General features: G+C 49.0%; 1 protein-coding gene across 1 annotated transcript in view; it reads left to right on the top strand.

The window, feature by feature from the left end:
- TGFBI (transforming growth factor beta induced) overlaps positions 1-16,320 on the top strand; it is a 33,899-nt gene extending 17,579 nt beyond the window's left edge. The window contains exons 7-17 of the mRNA XM_081310931.1: positions 1,875-2,016; positions 5,548-5,760; positions 6,516-6,653; positions 7,243-7,388; positions 8,121-8,257; positions 9,049-9,179; positions 11,750-11,874; positions 13,420-13,522; positions 14,063-14,142; positions 15,179-15,203; positions 15,689-16,320. Of these exons, the coding sequence (XP_081167057.1) occupies positions 1,875-2,016; positions 5,548-5,760; positions 6,516-6,653; positions 7,243-7,388; positions 8,121-8,257; positions 9,049-9,179; positions 11,750-11,874; positions 13,420-13,522; positions 14,063-14,142; positions 15,179-15,203; positions 15,689-15,729 (1,281 nt within the window). The 3' untranslated portion in view covers positions 15,730-16,320. The remainder of the gene's footprint in view (positions 1-1,874; positions 2,017-5,547; positions 5,761-6,515; positions 6,654-7,242; positions 7,389-8,120; positions 8,258-9,048; positions 9,180-11,749; positions 11,875-13,419; positions 13,523-14,062; positions 14,143-15,178; positions 15,204-15,688) is intronic.
- The last annotated feature ends 213 nt before the right edge of the window (positions 16,321-16,533 follow it).

A 16,533-nucleotide genomic window follows, 5' to 3' on the forward strand; every position in this document is an offset into this window, starting at 1 on the left:
TCCCGGATGTTGGCTTCCTCATGGGGATACCAGAATAATGGCCAGCCAGGCTGTGTAGACCACCCATTCCCACCCTGGGAGCCCTGTTCCAGTCCTACCCATGTTTCTTTGAAACCCAGACCAAGCAGAGAGGCCACCAGGAGTTTAGAGTCTGACTCCTGGGCTGGCTTCTGACTGGTCTGGAGCCAAAAGAACATGCTCCCATCCCCCATGCCCAGCAGGCATCTGTCTTACAACTGAAGGGATGAGTGGTGTTGCTCTTGGCAGTGGCCACTCGGGGAAGTGAATGCAGGCTGCCCCGTCAGGGTTTTTGCTCTGATTCAAGAAGAACTTCCTAACCACAAAGGATACAATTGGGAGTGGGCCGCCCCTCCCTGGAGATCTCCAACACAGAGAGACAAACACACAGGGACCGGCTGGAGTGGATGGGCCTCAGCAAGCTGGGATGGCTTGGAGCTGGCTCTGGAGGGCCCTGTGACTCTGTACTCTTCTCCCCTGCCTTTCTCCTGGGTCACCCAAAGGGCAGGAGTCTGCAAGGGAAAGATGTCACTATAAAGTTGGCAACATATGTTTTCATTAACAATAATGGTTGATCTTGTTGAAAGCCCTCTTACTATTTAGGTTTGGCAAATCTTCCTCCCTTGCTTTTTCCCTTTGCCCTCCCTGAGGGCCATCTTTCCTGTTCCTAACATGCTTACTAAGCACCCCCTACTTTCCGGGTATTGTTCTATGTGCTGGGGTATAGAGTGGACTGTCCTTGGGGTTGCTCATATTCTCTGTTGTGTTAACCAGTCCACACGAGCAAACAAGGCAGCCACAGACTGAACAGAGGGTGAGGTCAGCAAGTCGGTGGTGGGCAGAATATCAGGAGGCCTAGGGCAGGCCTCTTTGGAAGAGATGACCGGAGTGGAGGCCTGAAGGAACATAATGGGCCTGTTCTACAAAACACTAGGCAAGAGCAAGGCCAGTGGAGGGAAGGCAAGAGCAGAGCTCCAAGCAGGCACAGCAAAGCAGAGGCACAAGAGCCAGAGTGACACCCCAACGGAAGCAAGAGGATGCAGCAAGGCCAGGCCAGACCATGCAGAGGGGGCAGGAGGCTGGCTCCATCCTGAGAGGGACAGGATGCCCTCAGGCTTTTAGGAGCTCATTTTGGCTATGGTGTAAAGAATGGGTCATGTGATCCTTATGCTCCTGGAGCTCTCATAAGTAATTACCAATAACTATGGGATTACCGTTGGGAGAAGGGCAACAGGCCATGAGAGCGTCAGAACCAGGCAGATAGACTTTTGTCTGGGGGCTTGCGGGCTGGGAGGAATGCCAAGTTGACCTCTCAAAGAAAGGGTATTTCTGACAAGACCTGAAGAAGGAATAAAAGTCAAAGAAGCAAAGAAAGAGGGAAGGGCTGAGGGAATAAGCTGGAGGTGGGAAGGAAGATGTACAGTAGTTCCTGAAAGATGGCCCTTATGGTTGGGGTCAAGCCAGGACCCCCATGGAGGCCATAATAGAAGGGAGGTTTGGTCCAGCATCTCTTTTTCTTTTTTTTTTTTTTTTTTTTTTTGCACTAGGGATTGAACTCAGGGGTGCTTTACCACAGAACTACCTTTTTAATTTATTTTGAGACAGGGTCTCCCTAAGTTGCTGAGGGTCTTGCTAATTTGTTGAGGCTGGCCTTAAACTTATGATCCTCCTGCCTCATCCTCCTGAGTCCCTGAGATTATAGGTGTATGCCACCATATCCAGATCAGCTTCTCTCTTCCCCTTGGGCTTCTGTAAAAGTCTCCAGCTCCCAATAGAGAACTAGCAAGACTGTGTGTTCACCTGCTGGGAAGAGCCCAGAGCTCCAGGAAGTACGTCATCTTCTCTCTTCCTCCCAGGCTGCTGTAGCTGCATCAGGGCTCAACACTGTGCTTGAGGGTGACGGCCAGTTCACTCTCCTGGCTCCAACCAATGAGGCCTTTGAGAAGATCCCTGCTGAGACCCTGAACCGAATCCTGGGTGACCCTGAGGCTCTGAGAGGTGAGCATCCTTAGCTCCAGCAACTGCTGAGCAACCAGACTGAACCCCAAACCTGCTCTACTTCAAGACAGGAACACTGCCTGTCATGAGGTCTTTCAGAATGTACACCACAGTCATAGCTTGTGTTGTTTCTGTCTGGCCGTGTCTCTGCAGAAGCCAGACAGCCCCTCCCTGGCGTTAAGTGGTGAGCCCAGAACCTCACAGCATTTGAGGAGAGCTGGGGAAGTAGGCAGAGCTGGAAGTCACAGCTGACCCTGGCCAGCCACAGCAAAAGACTCACGTGGCCAAGACCAGAGCAGGGCTGCCCGGTGGATAGGCAGTTTGGAGATGTGGGATGGGGGTGGCAGGTAAAGGTATCCTGAAAATAGAATCACCATGCTGACCCTGGAAATCTGCCTCTGTCTAGTCATGGGTAAGCTACAGTTAAAACCTAATTCTTGCCAGGTGCCTGTAATCCCAGCAGTTTGGGAGGCTGAGGCTGGAGGATCCCCAGTTCAAAGCCAGCCTGAATACAATACAAAATAGGGCTGGGATATGGCTCAGTGGTCAAGTGCCCCTGAGTTCAATCCTGGTACCCAAAAACAAAACAAAACCAAAAACAAAAAACAAAAACAAACAACAACCAAAAAACCCTAGTTCTTAACTCTCCATTGCTGGTTCTATCCTTTCCTCGGTGAGCTGCTAAGTTAGGTGGGCATCAACTAATGCCAAGGGGAGGGAAGAAGCAAGCATTCCCCCCACCAGATCCCTTTCAGCTCTGTACTTCTTTTGTATATGTGTGTGTGTGTGTGTGTGTGTGTGTGTGTGTGTGTGTGTGTGTTTGTAAATGGTCACAATAACTTTATTTTATTTGTTTTTTTATATGGTGCTGAGCATCAAACCCAGTGCCTCACGTGTGCTAGGCAAGCACTCCACCACTGAGCCATAACCACAGTCCTCAACTCTGTATTTTTTTTTTCTTTCTTGGTACCAGGGCTTGAACTCAGGGACATTCAACCACTTAGCCACATCACCAGCCCTATTTTGTATTTTATTTAGAGACTGGGTCTCACTAAGTTGCTTAATGCCTCACTTTTGCTAATCCTCCTGCCTCAGCCTCCTGAGCCACTGGGATTACAGGTGTGAACCACTGCACCTGGCTCAACTCTGTACTTTTTAAGGGTCATGAGCAGTAAGCTTCCTGATCAGTCCCAAATGCCCTGGAAAAGAAAGTAGGCCCCAAGTCTCCTGTGCATCCCAACCACACAATTCCTCCCAAACATAAAATCTAGGGATGACTTCATTTCTTTTGAATCTATTTAAACCTACCTTTACAATACATGCCTCATGCATTTCAGACATACTATAAATTTAAAATGTTCTCCTCCTGGCTGGGCATGGATAGGAAAGAGCACATTTCTGAAAGCACAGATGGGATCTGTGGTATGTCCAGAGGATTAGGATGCCTCTAGATGCCTGTACTGTGCTGGGTCCTGGGGTCACAAAAGTGAATACAGCCCAGTCTTTGCCATCATGGACATTAAAGCCTAGTGGCAGGCTTCAAAACATATTGTTGGGATCTGATCTGATGCGTTCAATGACAGAGATATTCAACACATTGTGGGAATGAAGCTGGGATGGGGCCTACACAGGTTCAGGGGTCTTGAAGTCTTCCTGAACGAGAGGAGACTTACAGGCATCTCAAGATGGTTTGCTTCCCATTGAGAACTATGTCCCCCATTGTGTGAGTCAACTTTCCATTAGTATAACATACCTGTGATAATCAACTCATAAAGAAAAAAGGTTCCTTTGGGCTTAGTTTTATAAATTTCTATCTGTGGTCAATTGGCCCTATTGCTTTTGGGCCTATGACTCTGGGGCCATTCACCTGAAAAAAGACAGAGTGAGAGGGACCAGGTTCCCACAATCCTCTTTGAGGGCCCACCCCCCAATGACCTAAAGACCTCCCACTAGGCCCCACTTCTTAAAATTTCTACCACCTCCCAATAATGCCATCCTGGGGACCAAGCCTTTAACACCTGGGCCTTCAGGGAACGATCCAGAATAGAGCTATAGTACCCATTAAAACATCTTTTGTACAGAACATTATTATATCTTCATAAATATCCAAACTCCTTATTGTAAAGTAGAAGAAAAAAATGAATGCTAATTTGTGTGTTTTGCATATCTGGTGTTTTCTGCTTGGTAACTGGTTTTCTCAAAGAAGGGGCTCTCTGTTGCTGTAGCTGCAGAGTTGAAGGAACAGGGCCATGGGCCTACTATCAGTGGTCTCCTGCTGTTACTACATAGGTTGACTGATAGGCGAGAAGCAACCCTGGGCTGGCATGTCCCATTTGAAGCTTGACTACTACTCCTGGCCCTAGAAGTTCACCCCTACCCCACCCCAGAGCTTCAATTTCCTTGTCTGAGATGCAAGATCCCCAAAGGCCTCATTCCCATGGGGTCTTGCTGTCCTTTCTCTTCCCCTCTGGCTGAATCGGGTCAGCACTGGCTTTCAAAGTCTGTTTCCAGCAGCCCAAAGCCTCTACAGGGCCTCAGAGCTTCCTCTTCTCCATGACAGCGCAGTTTTGGTTCCCACACTGAGGAACAGCTTGAGACTCTGTGGTGAGACTGTAAGACAGAGGGCCTTGGTGATCTTGGAGAGCAGCAGCCCAGGAACCTGTTTGGCCTGGGGGGTGGGGAAGGCGTGACCTCCTTGATCACCCTTATAGCCACCTCTGTTTACAGGTCATGAATGCCAGCAAGAGCCATGGTGGGCTTAGGAGCACTTCTTGGGAACCCAGTTCTTTCCCTGCCCCTAATGTAGCACCTGGACAAGTAAATAAACAATGGTATTTATTAATTGCAGGTGTGGCAAATGGGATGGCCAAGGCCATGTCTTACTCTTCCTCATGCACACCTCTAAGACAGATCCTGGCAGCGAGTAGTAGACTCTTGGGTAAAATAAACAAAAAACCCAGACAAATGAATTGTATAAAAACTGCCCTGTGCTGCAGTTTCCATCTTTTCCTGCCATATATTGTATTTTTATAAAGGTTAGTAGTTTTTAAAATACCGTGATAGTCTCACTTGAGTCTTTTTCCCTTGAAGTTCAGATCCTAATAGAGAATCCACCCTGAATTTGAGTGCTCTCAAGATAATGGGAACGTTGATTAACAATCTCCTCTGTTCTCAGGCTTCAGATTGCATGGCAGCCTTATAGCAACCTACAGTAGACAAATGCTTTTTTTGACTTCACTTGACTGATGAGGAAGATGAGACCCCAGGAGGCTAAACGGCTCGCCCAGGGTCCCACAACTAGCCCGTGGCAATGGGATTCAAACTCAGGCAGTCTATCTCCAGAGCCCCAGCTAGAGTTTAGAGGGTGGCCAGCAGGAGGAGAAAGAATCTGGGCCCTGTGTCACTCTAGTCTCATCAGAAGGTCCTTATCCAAAAGTGTGGAATGCTCACAGCCATGAGCAGACTGCCAGCTGGCCCTGAAGTCGGGTTAGAGCAGGCTCTTTCTTGACCTGTGTCCTCTTCTGCACCCAGACCTGCTGAACAACCATATCTTGAAGTCAGCCATGTGTGCAGAGGCTATTATTGCGGGGATGTCCATGGAGACTCTGGGGGGCACCACATTGGAGGTGGGCTGCAGCGGGGACATGCTCACCATCAATGGGAAGGCCATCATCTCCAACAAAGACATCCTGGCCACCAATGGTGTGATCCACTACATAGATGAACTGCTTATCCCAGATTCAGGTAAGCCAGGCCTCCAGGGCTCTTGATTCTGCCGGGTTTACCACCCCTGCTGTCCCTGGAGGTGGGCTTGAGGGATTCAGGGATCCTTTGGGCCTCTTCCTTGCCTGTACGTAACTTGTAGTCTTACAGTCACCTGGAAACTGGTGGGTTGGGGCCAGATTATAAGCAGATTTTGCTTCAGGTATGGGGGTCTTGATGTTACCTGGGAGGCAGTGGGGACCTATTGAGAAAGTACATGGGGAAGGAGAGACCCAATCCTGGAATCATTTCAGATCTGCCTACTGTGGTTGGACACAGAGGACCATTTGCTGACCTCAGAGCATTTGCTTCATCAATAGTGCTCAAGCTATCCCAGGGTCACTGACCCAGGGAGGATGACTGGATGGACTCTGCCTGTGTCCTATTTAGTGGGTGAAGGAGTCTCACAGTTACAGACAACGCTCCATCTGTAGGAGAGGTCATGACCCTTGTGTACTCTTCAGAAGCCACCACACAGGCAATGTGGCCTGCCTAGCCTCAGAGAAGCCCCGATGAAGCCACCTGGGGCAGCCTCTGCCCTGTGCCCAACTGAAGCTTACCTATTTTCCCCTGGGTTAAGTTTTCTGATGACACAAATCCACTGGGCCCTGCAGTGTTTAGAGGATTGTTGATTCATGAGATGACATTCCTGCTGATACGTGTCACACTCTGGGGTGGACGGATGCCAAGTGCAAACAGCACTGTTAACTTCTGAACCCACTCTCTCCTTCCCGTAGCCAAGACACTGTTTGAGTTGGCTGCGGAGTCTGACGTTTCCACAGCCGTTGACCTTTTCAGACAAGCAGGCCTCGGTACACATCTCTCCGGAAGTGAACGGGTGACCCTCCTGGCCCCCCTGAATTCTGTATTCAAAGGTAACATGGGGAAAGTGCCCCAGTTGGGCCATCTTTGGGGGCAGCCACACACACACACTTGTCACCTCCAGGACACTCTCCTGCTTTGCAGGTTCCATTAGACCTTCCACCCAGCTCTATCCAAACAGATGTGGCTTCATCAGAAACTTCAGACTCTCTGCATTTGGCCAGGCTGAGGGTGCATTTGGGGATCTGTCTCTCTCTCAGAACTCCAGATTTTACCTCTGCCAGGAGAGCAGCATGTCCCCTAGCTTTGTTGTCCGTAAGGCCAATGCCAATGCACAGGTGGGTGGTCAGCATGGAGGTAATGCTGAGCTGCAGCCATGGGGAAGGAAGAGAAGAGGATCAAGTGGTGTGCATGCCTTTCTTTTCCACTTAGGGCAAAACTCCAAACACCTTCCCTTATCTGCACTTTTATTTTCTTTGAGGAAGATGCCAGATATTAAGGAATATTGGCAGCCGTGCTTGATTTCTCAATCTCCATTTCCAAACTCAAAAGAGTGATCAGCTTTTCACCACATTTGTCTCTCATCCTTCTGGTCCTCTAAGGAGCCTGGCTCTCTGGATGTAACCACACCTTCTCTTGTAGATGGAACCCCTCGCCTTGATGCCCAAACGAGGAGTTTGCTTCTGAACCACATAGTTAAAGACCAAGTGGCCTCCAAGTATTTGTACCATGGACAGACCCTGGACACTCTGGGTGGCAAGAAACTGAGAGTTTTTGTCTATCGTAATGTAAGTTCTGGGTCCTAAATCATCCTCCTTTGGCCCAACTCTAAGAAATGGAAGTTGTATTCATGTTTTTAAAATGTCCTCTATAAGCAGGAGTTGGCATAAGAGCTGGTTTCTAGTAAGGAAAGAAATGATTTCTGCAGAGTATAGGATAGTAAGTGAGCTCCTGGAGAAAGATAGAACCTCTTTTTCTGAAGGTCTCAGATAATAAGCCACACACCTATCTGACCCGGATTATTAAACAGTAAGACCACCTGGAACTCAGAGGGATGGACATGTGGGAGGAAGCATGAAGGTTTTGAGTCTTTCTGCTTATGTGAAGAGAAGCCCCCTGAACAGCCCTCCTTGGTCTCTTATTTGTCTTCAAACCCCACAACTACCCTGGGATATCAAAAGGCAAAACGTTGCTCCTGCCTGGGACCAACCAGCACCATTTGACTAAAGATGGTTGTCGTCTGTTAAATAAACAAGCTCATGGCCTCCTTCTATTTATTTGATCATGGTCCATGTTCCTCAAGTGTAACTAATATTCTCATTATGGGTCCCCTGGGTGACTTTACTGGGACCTCTGTGCTCTTTCTTTCCTTGAGGAAGACCATTTGGTATTGTTTTCTTTCCTGGAGAAAATATGTCATTTTATCCCACCTTTTCTGACCTTTGGGATGATGCCATCAGCACAGGCCCTGAACAGACGGAAGGCTCTGGGAGGATGACCAGCCCTGTCTTTCTCTGCAGAGCCTGTGCATCGAGAACAGCTGCATTGCTGCCCACGACAAAAGGGGGCGGTATGGGTCCCTGTTCACCATGGACCGGATGCTGACCCCTCCCATGGGGACCGTCATGGACATCCTGAAGGGTGACAGTCGCTTTAGGTAACCAGTCTCATCCCAGGGTGGGACTTTTGCCAAGTGGTTGTGCCAGGGCAGGACTCTGTACCTCAACTTCCCCAGAGCTTCAGCTAACACTAGTGGTACACTGGTGTGACCATCCAGACTTGGGGTAGGGAAAGGATAAGGGTCCTTTCCCTTGGAATCTTAAGTTTAAAAGAAAGGTTACTCTGGGGATTATAATCCCTATAATCAAGGGAAGTGTTTTTATTACTAAAGCACAAGAAAAACTTTGCTCTCTCATTGCAAAATCCCTAAGAGCAGACAGCACATGACTCTGAGGGGGAGACAAGTCTTTGCCTCTCTGTGCAGTATCTACTTATTGGCAACCGATGTCCCCAGTGCCCTCTCCATTTCTGACTTGCTTATTCACCACTGGGTATTGTCATGTTGAGTTTCTCAGCTGTCTGTACCAGGACCTGGAAGACACATCCCTCTTCCCTTCCCACAATCACATGCCTAGTCCCCAGTGGCTCAGTCAATCCCTGGGTCAACCATGTCTCCCACCTCTCTTCTCCCTCCTTCCCTCTCTGGTCCCTGAGCTCTGCCCATTTAACCAAGCATGACATTAATACTGGGTGGAGAGAAGATGCAGAATGAACTAGTTTCCTTTTCTTGCATAGACAGCATGTCAAATCCAGTAAGGTGTCAAAAACGGTAAGGTGTGTGCACTCTGGTTGTGTGGACTCTACTATCCCCAGTAGTGAGGTATTTGGAGAAAACCTCCCGACTCATCCCTCACAGGTGGGTGACATTTCCTTTGCGTGTATCCACAGCATGCTGGTAGCCGCCATCCAATCTGCAGGGCTGACAGAGACCCTCAACCGGGAAGGGGTTTACACAGTTTTTGCTCCCACAAATGAAGCCTTCCAAGCCGTGCCACCAGAAGAACTGAACAAACTCTTGGGTAAAAACCAACTTAAGTCCATGTTTCCACTTTTCTAAAGTAACAATCCAGGGCCCTGGAAGGAAACTGTAGGTGTGTTATAAAGGCGTTGACTCAAAGGAATTTAGTGATGAGCCCATTTGTAGAAAGGGCAGGGCTTAGGGAACTAGCAAAGGATGATGCCATCCAGGGCTGGTGACAGAAGGAAGCCTTTACCACCACCACCACCCCGGCCTGGGGTGGGGAATGAGGGCAGAAACAGAGAGACCTTGCACCTTGGGCTGAGAACAGCAGAGCCATTCATAGCCACTATCAGGACTTATAGCAAGGGAGGTCACTCAGTGCCCTAGCTCCCTCTCCTCCCAGTTGCCTGCTGGGCCTCCATTAGCCAATCACAGGAGGAGGAGGGAGCCAGGTTGTTGTCATTCATAGAATCAGCTTCCTGGGGCACCAAACTAGGCAGAGACAGGTAGACAGAAATTGAGTGTGGATAACAACCAGCTCAGTCACAGGGGTGTGTTTTCCACTGGGGACCTGTGAGAAGAGCAATAATGAGACCATTTACTTGTGTTTCTTGTGTTAAATGTCCCTCGGGATAAAAGCACAGCCTTGAGAAATGTCTTTGAGGATGTGCGGGAGGCAATCTAGCAGTAACAAGTCTGGGCTTCTGGATTACCTGAAAACAGGTTCAAATCCTGGCTCAGACATTTACCAGGTGAGTGACCTCTAGCAAATTGCTTAACCTCTCTGAGCCTCAGTATTCCCATTACAAAAATGAGGGTAGCCAGTTTCCTCAGTGGGTGTGTTGTGGGGATTCTGTGGGGTGCTTTGAGCAGTGCTAGGTGCACATCATGAATCAAGAGCCATGATGACGGAGGGCTTTGGCATTTAGCTGAGTTGCATGCCCTTGAGAGGCGGGGCCATCATCACAGAAAGGTGAGCCTGAGGAGGAGGATGAGGACAAGGAAGGACCTCTGCCAAACCTCTAGACACACATTGTTTACACCTCCCTTCCTGCAGGAGCATAGAAGGCTCGGGTTACAGTCAGCTCTGAGCTAAATTTGTGTCCTGTTTAATTTTCTTTATTGCTAAATGAATGTCTGTGTCCCTGAGGCTGACGTATGTTCCTGAGAAGAGGGGAGAAGTTCATGCACAACATAAACTTTCCATCCTCTTTCAGCCAGGCAAGAATGGAATATTCCCTAGGTGGCCCAGGCCTGCTGGGCTTCCCTCTCATTTTCAATTGTATGGGTGTGGAGGAGGGGCCAAGAAAAAGCTTCCCCAAACAGGCCCCCCTCACCTCCACCCCAGGCAGGCTAAATGGGCAGACCTGGGAGATGGAGTGTAGTCCAGCTCTTTCTGGAAAGAAGGAGGCCCCTGGCATCAGCCTGGCATCAGCGCAGTTGGCTGGGGAGGGGGGGGGGGTCTTCTACCTCTGCATCTCCTGACAGTATTTTGTGGAAGGGGAACTCATCAATGGCAGCTGCAGATGTTTGAAATCCCTTAGTGCCTGTGACTCCATCCCCTGGCACTAATGTAGATTTGTCCAAGTAAAGTCTACAAGATGCTTTAAAGCTAGTTAGGTGAGTGAGATAGGACTCACCTGTAGTCCCAATGGCTCGTGAGGCCAAGGCAAGAGGATCGCAGGTTAGAGGCTATCCTTGGCAACTTAGCAACACCCTGTCTCAAAATAAAAAAGGCTAGGAATGTAGCACAGAGGTAGAATGCATCTGGGTTTAATTCCCAGTACCACCAGGAAAACGGGCTTTAAAACTTCCTCTGTTCTCAGTTTCAGGATGATGGGAATAGCTGCCCATGAGCCGTGGGAGAATCAGCCATTGACTGGAAACAGGAGTTTCAGAGTTGAGAGGGCAGCTGGCGGTTTTAGAAACTGCCTCCCACACTTAATTTGGGAAAGGCCTGTTCACCTTTATGAGCCATCAGATGCCTCCCCAGTTGGTGGAGAAATTGATGTGGGCTGGAAGGAATGTGGAGACGTGCCGAGGAGGGATGCGGCAGAGGGAATACCCCCTTGGCCCTGACCTCGCGGGCTCCGTGGCGCCTCCAGAGTGCAGCTGTTGACTCTTTTAAAAAAACTCCCTTCAGGAAACAGCCGTCTCAATCACAATATGCATTGAGGGCAGAATGTGTAAATATTTCACTACTGTGTTGTAAACATCAGGAGCCACACTGATGAATCGTCCCAGATGCCAGTGCTGGAAAGGTCTCTGGCTTTCCAAGCAAATATTTAGTTCATGGAAACATGAGTCATACTCGCAGAGGAGTATGGATTAACTCCTCAGCAGCTAGGGAGCTCAGCATCAGAGAGAGCCTGAGCTTAACCCAGCAGCCCTGGGCCTGCAGGGGCAGATTCATGATGATAGATATGTGCTTGTGTCCACTGACCGTTAGGCAGACAGCAGGTCACAGGAATGAGCACACACTGAGTGCTCAATGAGTGCTTATTACCAGGGCAGAGAGTTCTCCATCTCAGGGGTGACCACTTGCATCTTCTCATCTGGGCCCTTGACCTCTCCAGGCAGTTTCCAACCTTGGGATTCACTCTGTCTCCTTTTCTCACTGACCTGCAGGAAATGCCAAGGAACTTGCCAACATCCTGAAATACCACGTAGGTGATGAAATCCTGGTTAGCGGAGGCATTGGGGCCTTGGTGCGGCTGAAGTCTCTCCAAGGAGACAAGCTGGAAGTCAGCTCGGTGAGTGTGCCAGCAAGTCAAAAGGCTGGCTGTGGCCTCCAAGGTTCCAAGGCACATCTCACCCAGGATGGCCTGTGACACTTACTTTCTTTAAGATGCATCCTAGGTCTCTGAGTGTTGTTTGTCCAAAGAACGAGAGAAAAAGAGAAGAGGGGCCTCAGGGAAATGAAGTGAGAATATAGTTAGACATGAGTAAGAACTTCCAGATTTACAAGGGAATAAAGCATCTGGAGAGGCCCTTTGGGGAGATGGTGGGGAATTACCTATATGTCTTGAGAGATAAATCTGTCTCCTCTCCTTATGCTGGCCCCCAACATGAGCGGCATGAGCTGCATCATGAACCAGATTGTTACAAGGGACTTTTCAGTTCTGATGCCAGCTCCATGAACCTTCTCTTGCTCTGCATGTTTTTGATACCATTCTACCTTGGAGAGAGAGCAGATAGCCAGCCCAGCCCAGCCCAGCGGCTGCATTGGCAGAGGCTGCTGACCTCTCCATGGAAGGATCACTCTGTGTGTGGCTGGCTACGGCCCCCGATCCTCTCTCCTGGCCTTCAGCATCCCTTGACCACCAGTTTTTCCTAGAAGCTGGGAAGACACATAGGGAGTGACTTGTATGACTCCTGCAGGTCAAGCCAGAACACCTAGTTTCAGGTGTTGGGTCTTGTCTGTCACAGGAGCATGGGTTCAGGAAGGCCTGAGATAGATGTTCCCTGAGTGGGCCTCCAAGGAAGGAAGGAAGGAAGGAAGGAAGGAAGGAAGGAAGGGAGGGAGGAAGGAAGGCGTTTGGCCCAGAATTAAAGGCCTGGTTTCTGTGCCCAGCTATCTCACCTACATGGCTTAAAATATGAAGTTTACCTCTCCTGAGACTCAGTTTCAATAAGTGAGACAACAGTACCTCCCTCTGGGTGTGGTGGTATGCACCTGGAATTCCAGCAACTTGAAGGCTGAGGCAGGAGGATTGAAAACTCAAAGCCAGCCTGAGAAAAAATTTAAAAGAAGAGAAAACTGGGGATGTAGCTCAGTGGAAGAGTGCCCCTGGGTTCATCTCCCCAGTGACACAAAGATAAACAAAACAAAACAAAAAAGTTTTTTGAGGACTAAATGGATAACACAAAGGAAAATTTTATAAATCACAGTGTGCCAAATCCACGACAGGGGTTGAAGGTCAGCAGAGGGTGGGGACTGTGTCACTTACCAGAGTATCCCCAGTACTTAACAGGGGCCTGACACAGGTATGTGTTCAGTAAATGCTTAGTGAATGAATAGAAGAATTATGTTCTGGGCTGGGTGCGGTGGCACACATCTGTAATCTCAGCAGCTTGGGAGGCTGAGACAGGACGTTTGTGAATTCAAAGCCAGCCTCAGCAAGGGTAACGCACTAAGCAACTCTGTGTGACCCTGTCTCTAAATAAATTACAAAATAGGGCTGAGGATGTGGCTCAGTGGTTAAGCACCTCCAAGTTCAATCCACTATACCAAAAAGAAAGAAAGAAAGAAAGAAGATTCTGTTCTGTTTTATTATTGTTGTCTCTTTTTCCTTTAGAAAAACAATGTAGTGAATGTCAATAAGGAACCTGTTGCAGAAGCCGACATCATGGCTACAAATGGCGTGGTCCATGTCATCACCACCATTCTGCAGCCTCCAGGTAAGTCCCTAACATATAGCATCGCTGCTGACTCTGCAGCGGGTCCTTCTCTCCATGTGACAGAAGAAAAATGTTCTAAACAAAGATAACCTGAAATTGTGACATTCCCACCATGGCTACATGAATGGGCTCCTTGTGGCTGTCTAAAAAGTGAGTTGGGAACTGTGGTTTTGAATGCACTACACTGAGGAACTTGAGGATACATGTCTTCTTGCTGAATTGCCCACTGTCTTAGCCCCTCTAAGACAAGGTCCAGTTGTGTAGTGCATGCAGCTGTGGGCTGCAGGGTTCCCAGGGCTCATCTTCAGTATCTCTTTACCCCCAGGGCAGATGGACTTCAGTCCTGTCCCTCCTCACTTGTGCATGTTAGCTTTCTCTGCTCTCTCTTCCCCCAGGGGCCAAATTCCACAATGAGTTATGAAAAGTTATAGGGGAAAATTTTGTTTGGAAACATGAGTCAGAAAGCCCAATAGTGCCTGTCACTCATGGCTGTTAGTGACGCCAGGCTAAGCGTACCAAAGCTGCTTTTTCTTTCTCCAGCCAACAGACCTCAGGAACGAGGGGATGAGCTTGCAGACTCTGCCCTGGAAATCTTCAAACAGGCATCCGCATTTTCCAGGGTAAGAAGCCTATTAGGTTCATGCCTCTCTGGAACAGCCTTGGGGTCCCTGTTTGGGTCCATGAAGGGTCTTTCCAGACCCTGACTTCCTTGGTCACTTTCCCAGAGCTTTTAGGAAATATATCCCCACATCCACTGGGATATCCTCTGCCCTGGATGATGTGGAATCCATAAAAAGTACCCAGGTAGCTCCTGCTTCCTTTGTGAACTTTAGCCCACAAAGGGGCCTCTGAACCCCAGTTCACCAGGAAGCCACTGTTAGTGAGAAAAACTCTGGAGTCCATCTGGCCAACAATGCCAGCCCATACTGAAGTCACCTTAGGGTGGCCTGGCCTGCCCTGAGCCTGGGCCTCTGAGTTGCTCTTTCATTTTCCATAGGATGCCCATTCTGGGTGATGTTGGGGCTCTCTTGGGCAGTGTGTAGATCCTGGGTAAGGGCTACCGAGCCAATTATGTGTGGGGGGCCTCCTTCCCTGGCCTCAGCCCTGCCTCCTTCTCAGAACCTCTCTTTCTGAGCTTCCTTTCCAACTACTCCCCAACTGGCCCAGGACACAATCTCCTTGCTGTTTTGGGTCAGGTGGAGCCTGTGGGAACCTGAAGCACTAAACAGAAGGTTTACATTTCAAGAGAAGAGGCTGGGAGTGCAGGCCTGAACCCAGAGACCTGGAGCTCCAACACATCACTTCACTTTTGAAAAGAGGTGTCTCCTTAGTGCCCTCAAGAAGGGTTCTAGGGCTGAACTCCCACTCCTGGGAGCCACCTGGAGTAGTACCAGTCCCCCAACTCCAGGCTGTGATCTCGATGGAAATGCCTGGCTTGGGGACCTCCCATGAATGTCTACTTAAGACCCCACTTGAAAGGGGCTTACACAGAGGCCTACTGAGGGGCTCCCAGGGGCCTATCAGTTCTATCTTCCCTCTCCTCTTCCTCGTTGCAGCATGTTTTCTGAGTAGGCATGGCGATGGGCCAAACCACTCCATAAGTAGGGGCAGGTATAATTTTCACTAGAAAACTTGACACCTTGTGTTCTCTTTCAGGCTTCCCAGAGGTCTGTGCGACTAGGTAAGTCTGGTCTGGATTTGTAGTCCTTGCATTTCTATCTGGGCCATACCCCCATCAGGCCCAAGCCTGCCATCTACTGTATGTATATAAGAACATCATGGTGCAGTAGAGTAAGCTGACCTTTGAGCTCAGACCAGAGAGGTGAATTGAGGTCAGACCCAGAAAGCTCTCTCCTTTTCTGTAAGATGAAGATCATCACAGTCTTTTAGGGTTGCTGTGAGCTTTGGCTTTGGGACCCTGGGAGTATTGCATAGGGACTTGGCAGGAGCCCATGGTAAGGATGTGGTTCCAAGCAGATAGATGTAGAAAATCCCAGCACATCAGACATTGAATAAGATATAAAGTTTCACAAACCAAAAAGCACCTGCTATGTGCCGGAAAGCATGGCGGAAGGCCATTTGGCCCTTTCCAGAAGATTCTGACAGTGCCCCCAGATGAACAAGGGAAAGTCTGCATCTTATTAACTTTTCAAACCTCTTTTACAGCCCCTGTCTACCAGAGGTTATTGGAAAGGATGAAGCATTAGCACGAAGGAGCACAGGAGGAATGCACCTCCCAGCTTCCCGCCAATTTCTCTCAGTTTGCCAAAGAGACTATTTGAATGTTTTTGAAACCAAATATCACACTTCAATACACCTGGGCTACACCATAATGGGATCTGAGCCTTGGGTGGTTGGGGTGGGGGGATGGGAGAATATGTACTTTTTACTTTTTGTTCCCCCTACACATGGTTGTTAGCCTACTGAGGGTAGAGATCTGGATGTCACTACCTGACATTCACTTCCAGAAAGGACTTACCCCAAACGTGGAATGTCCTGCCAATGCCAAGTGCCTGGAATCTCTTCCAGGCTGCAGCATTGTGGAGCTCACAAAACGTGAATGACGCAGTGCAGCGCTCTGGGGAGTTCTGGTATGGTTTTATAAAGCTCTTGCACAGCTGGAGAAATGGCGTCATTATAAGCTATGAGTTGAACTGTTTCTGTCAAATGTGTCTTGCATCCACATGTGGCTTGGACGCTTCTATGTGGCCCTGTCCAAGTAGAAAAGGATGTAAAGCCTGTATTTCTTGAGTGTGTCCGCCATGGTGTGTTTGTAATAATAAAACCAATGAAATAGATGCCTTGTGTGGATGGGACTGGGTGCTGGCCTGGGTATCAGAGGGATGGGTTCTGTTTCTTGGGGCCGCCTTCCACGGTCCTTCATGCCTCAAGTCTTCCTGGGAACAGATCAGCAAGGAGCTCTGAGGGATGGTCTTGGATCCAGCAGTTGACCCTCAGATGCCCATACTGCTTGTGGGGATTTGAACCTGGATCTTTGTTGAACTTGTTTT

The sequence above is a fragment of the Spermophilus citellus genome, assembly GCF_964194105.1.
Source record: "Spermophilus citellus genome assembly, chromosome: 1".
NCBI classification, from domain to species: domain Eukaryota; kingdom Metazoa; phylum Chordata; class Mammalia; order Rodentia; family Sciuridae; genus Spermophilus; species Spermophilus citellus.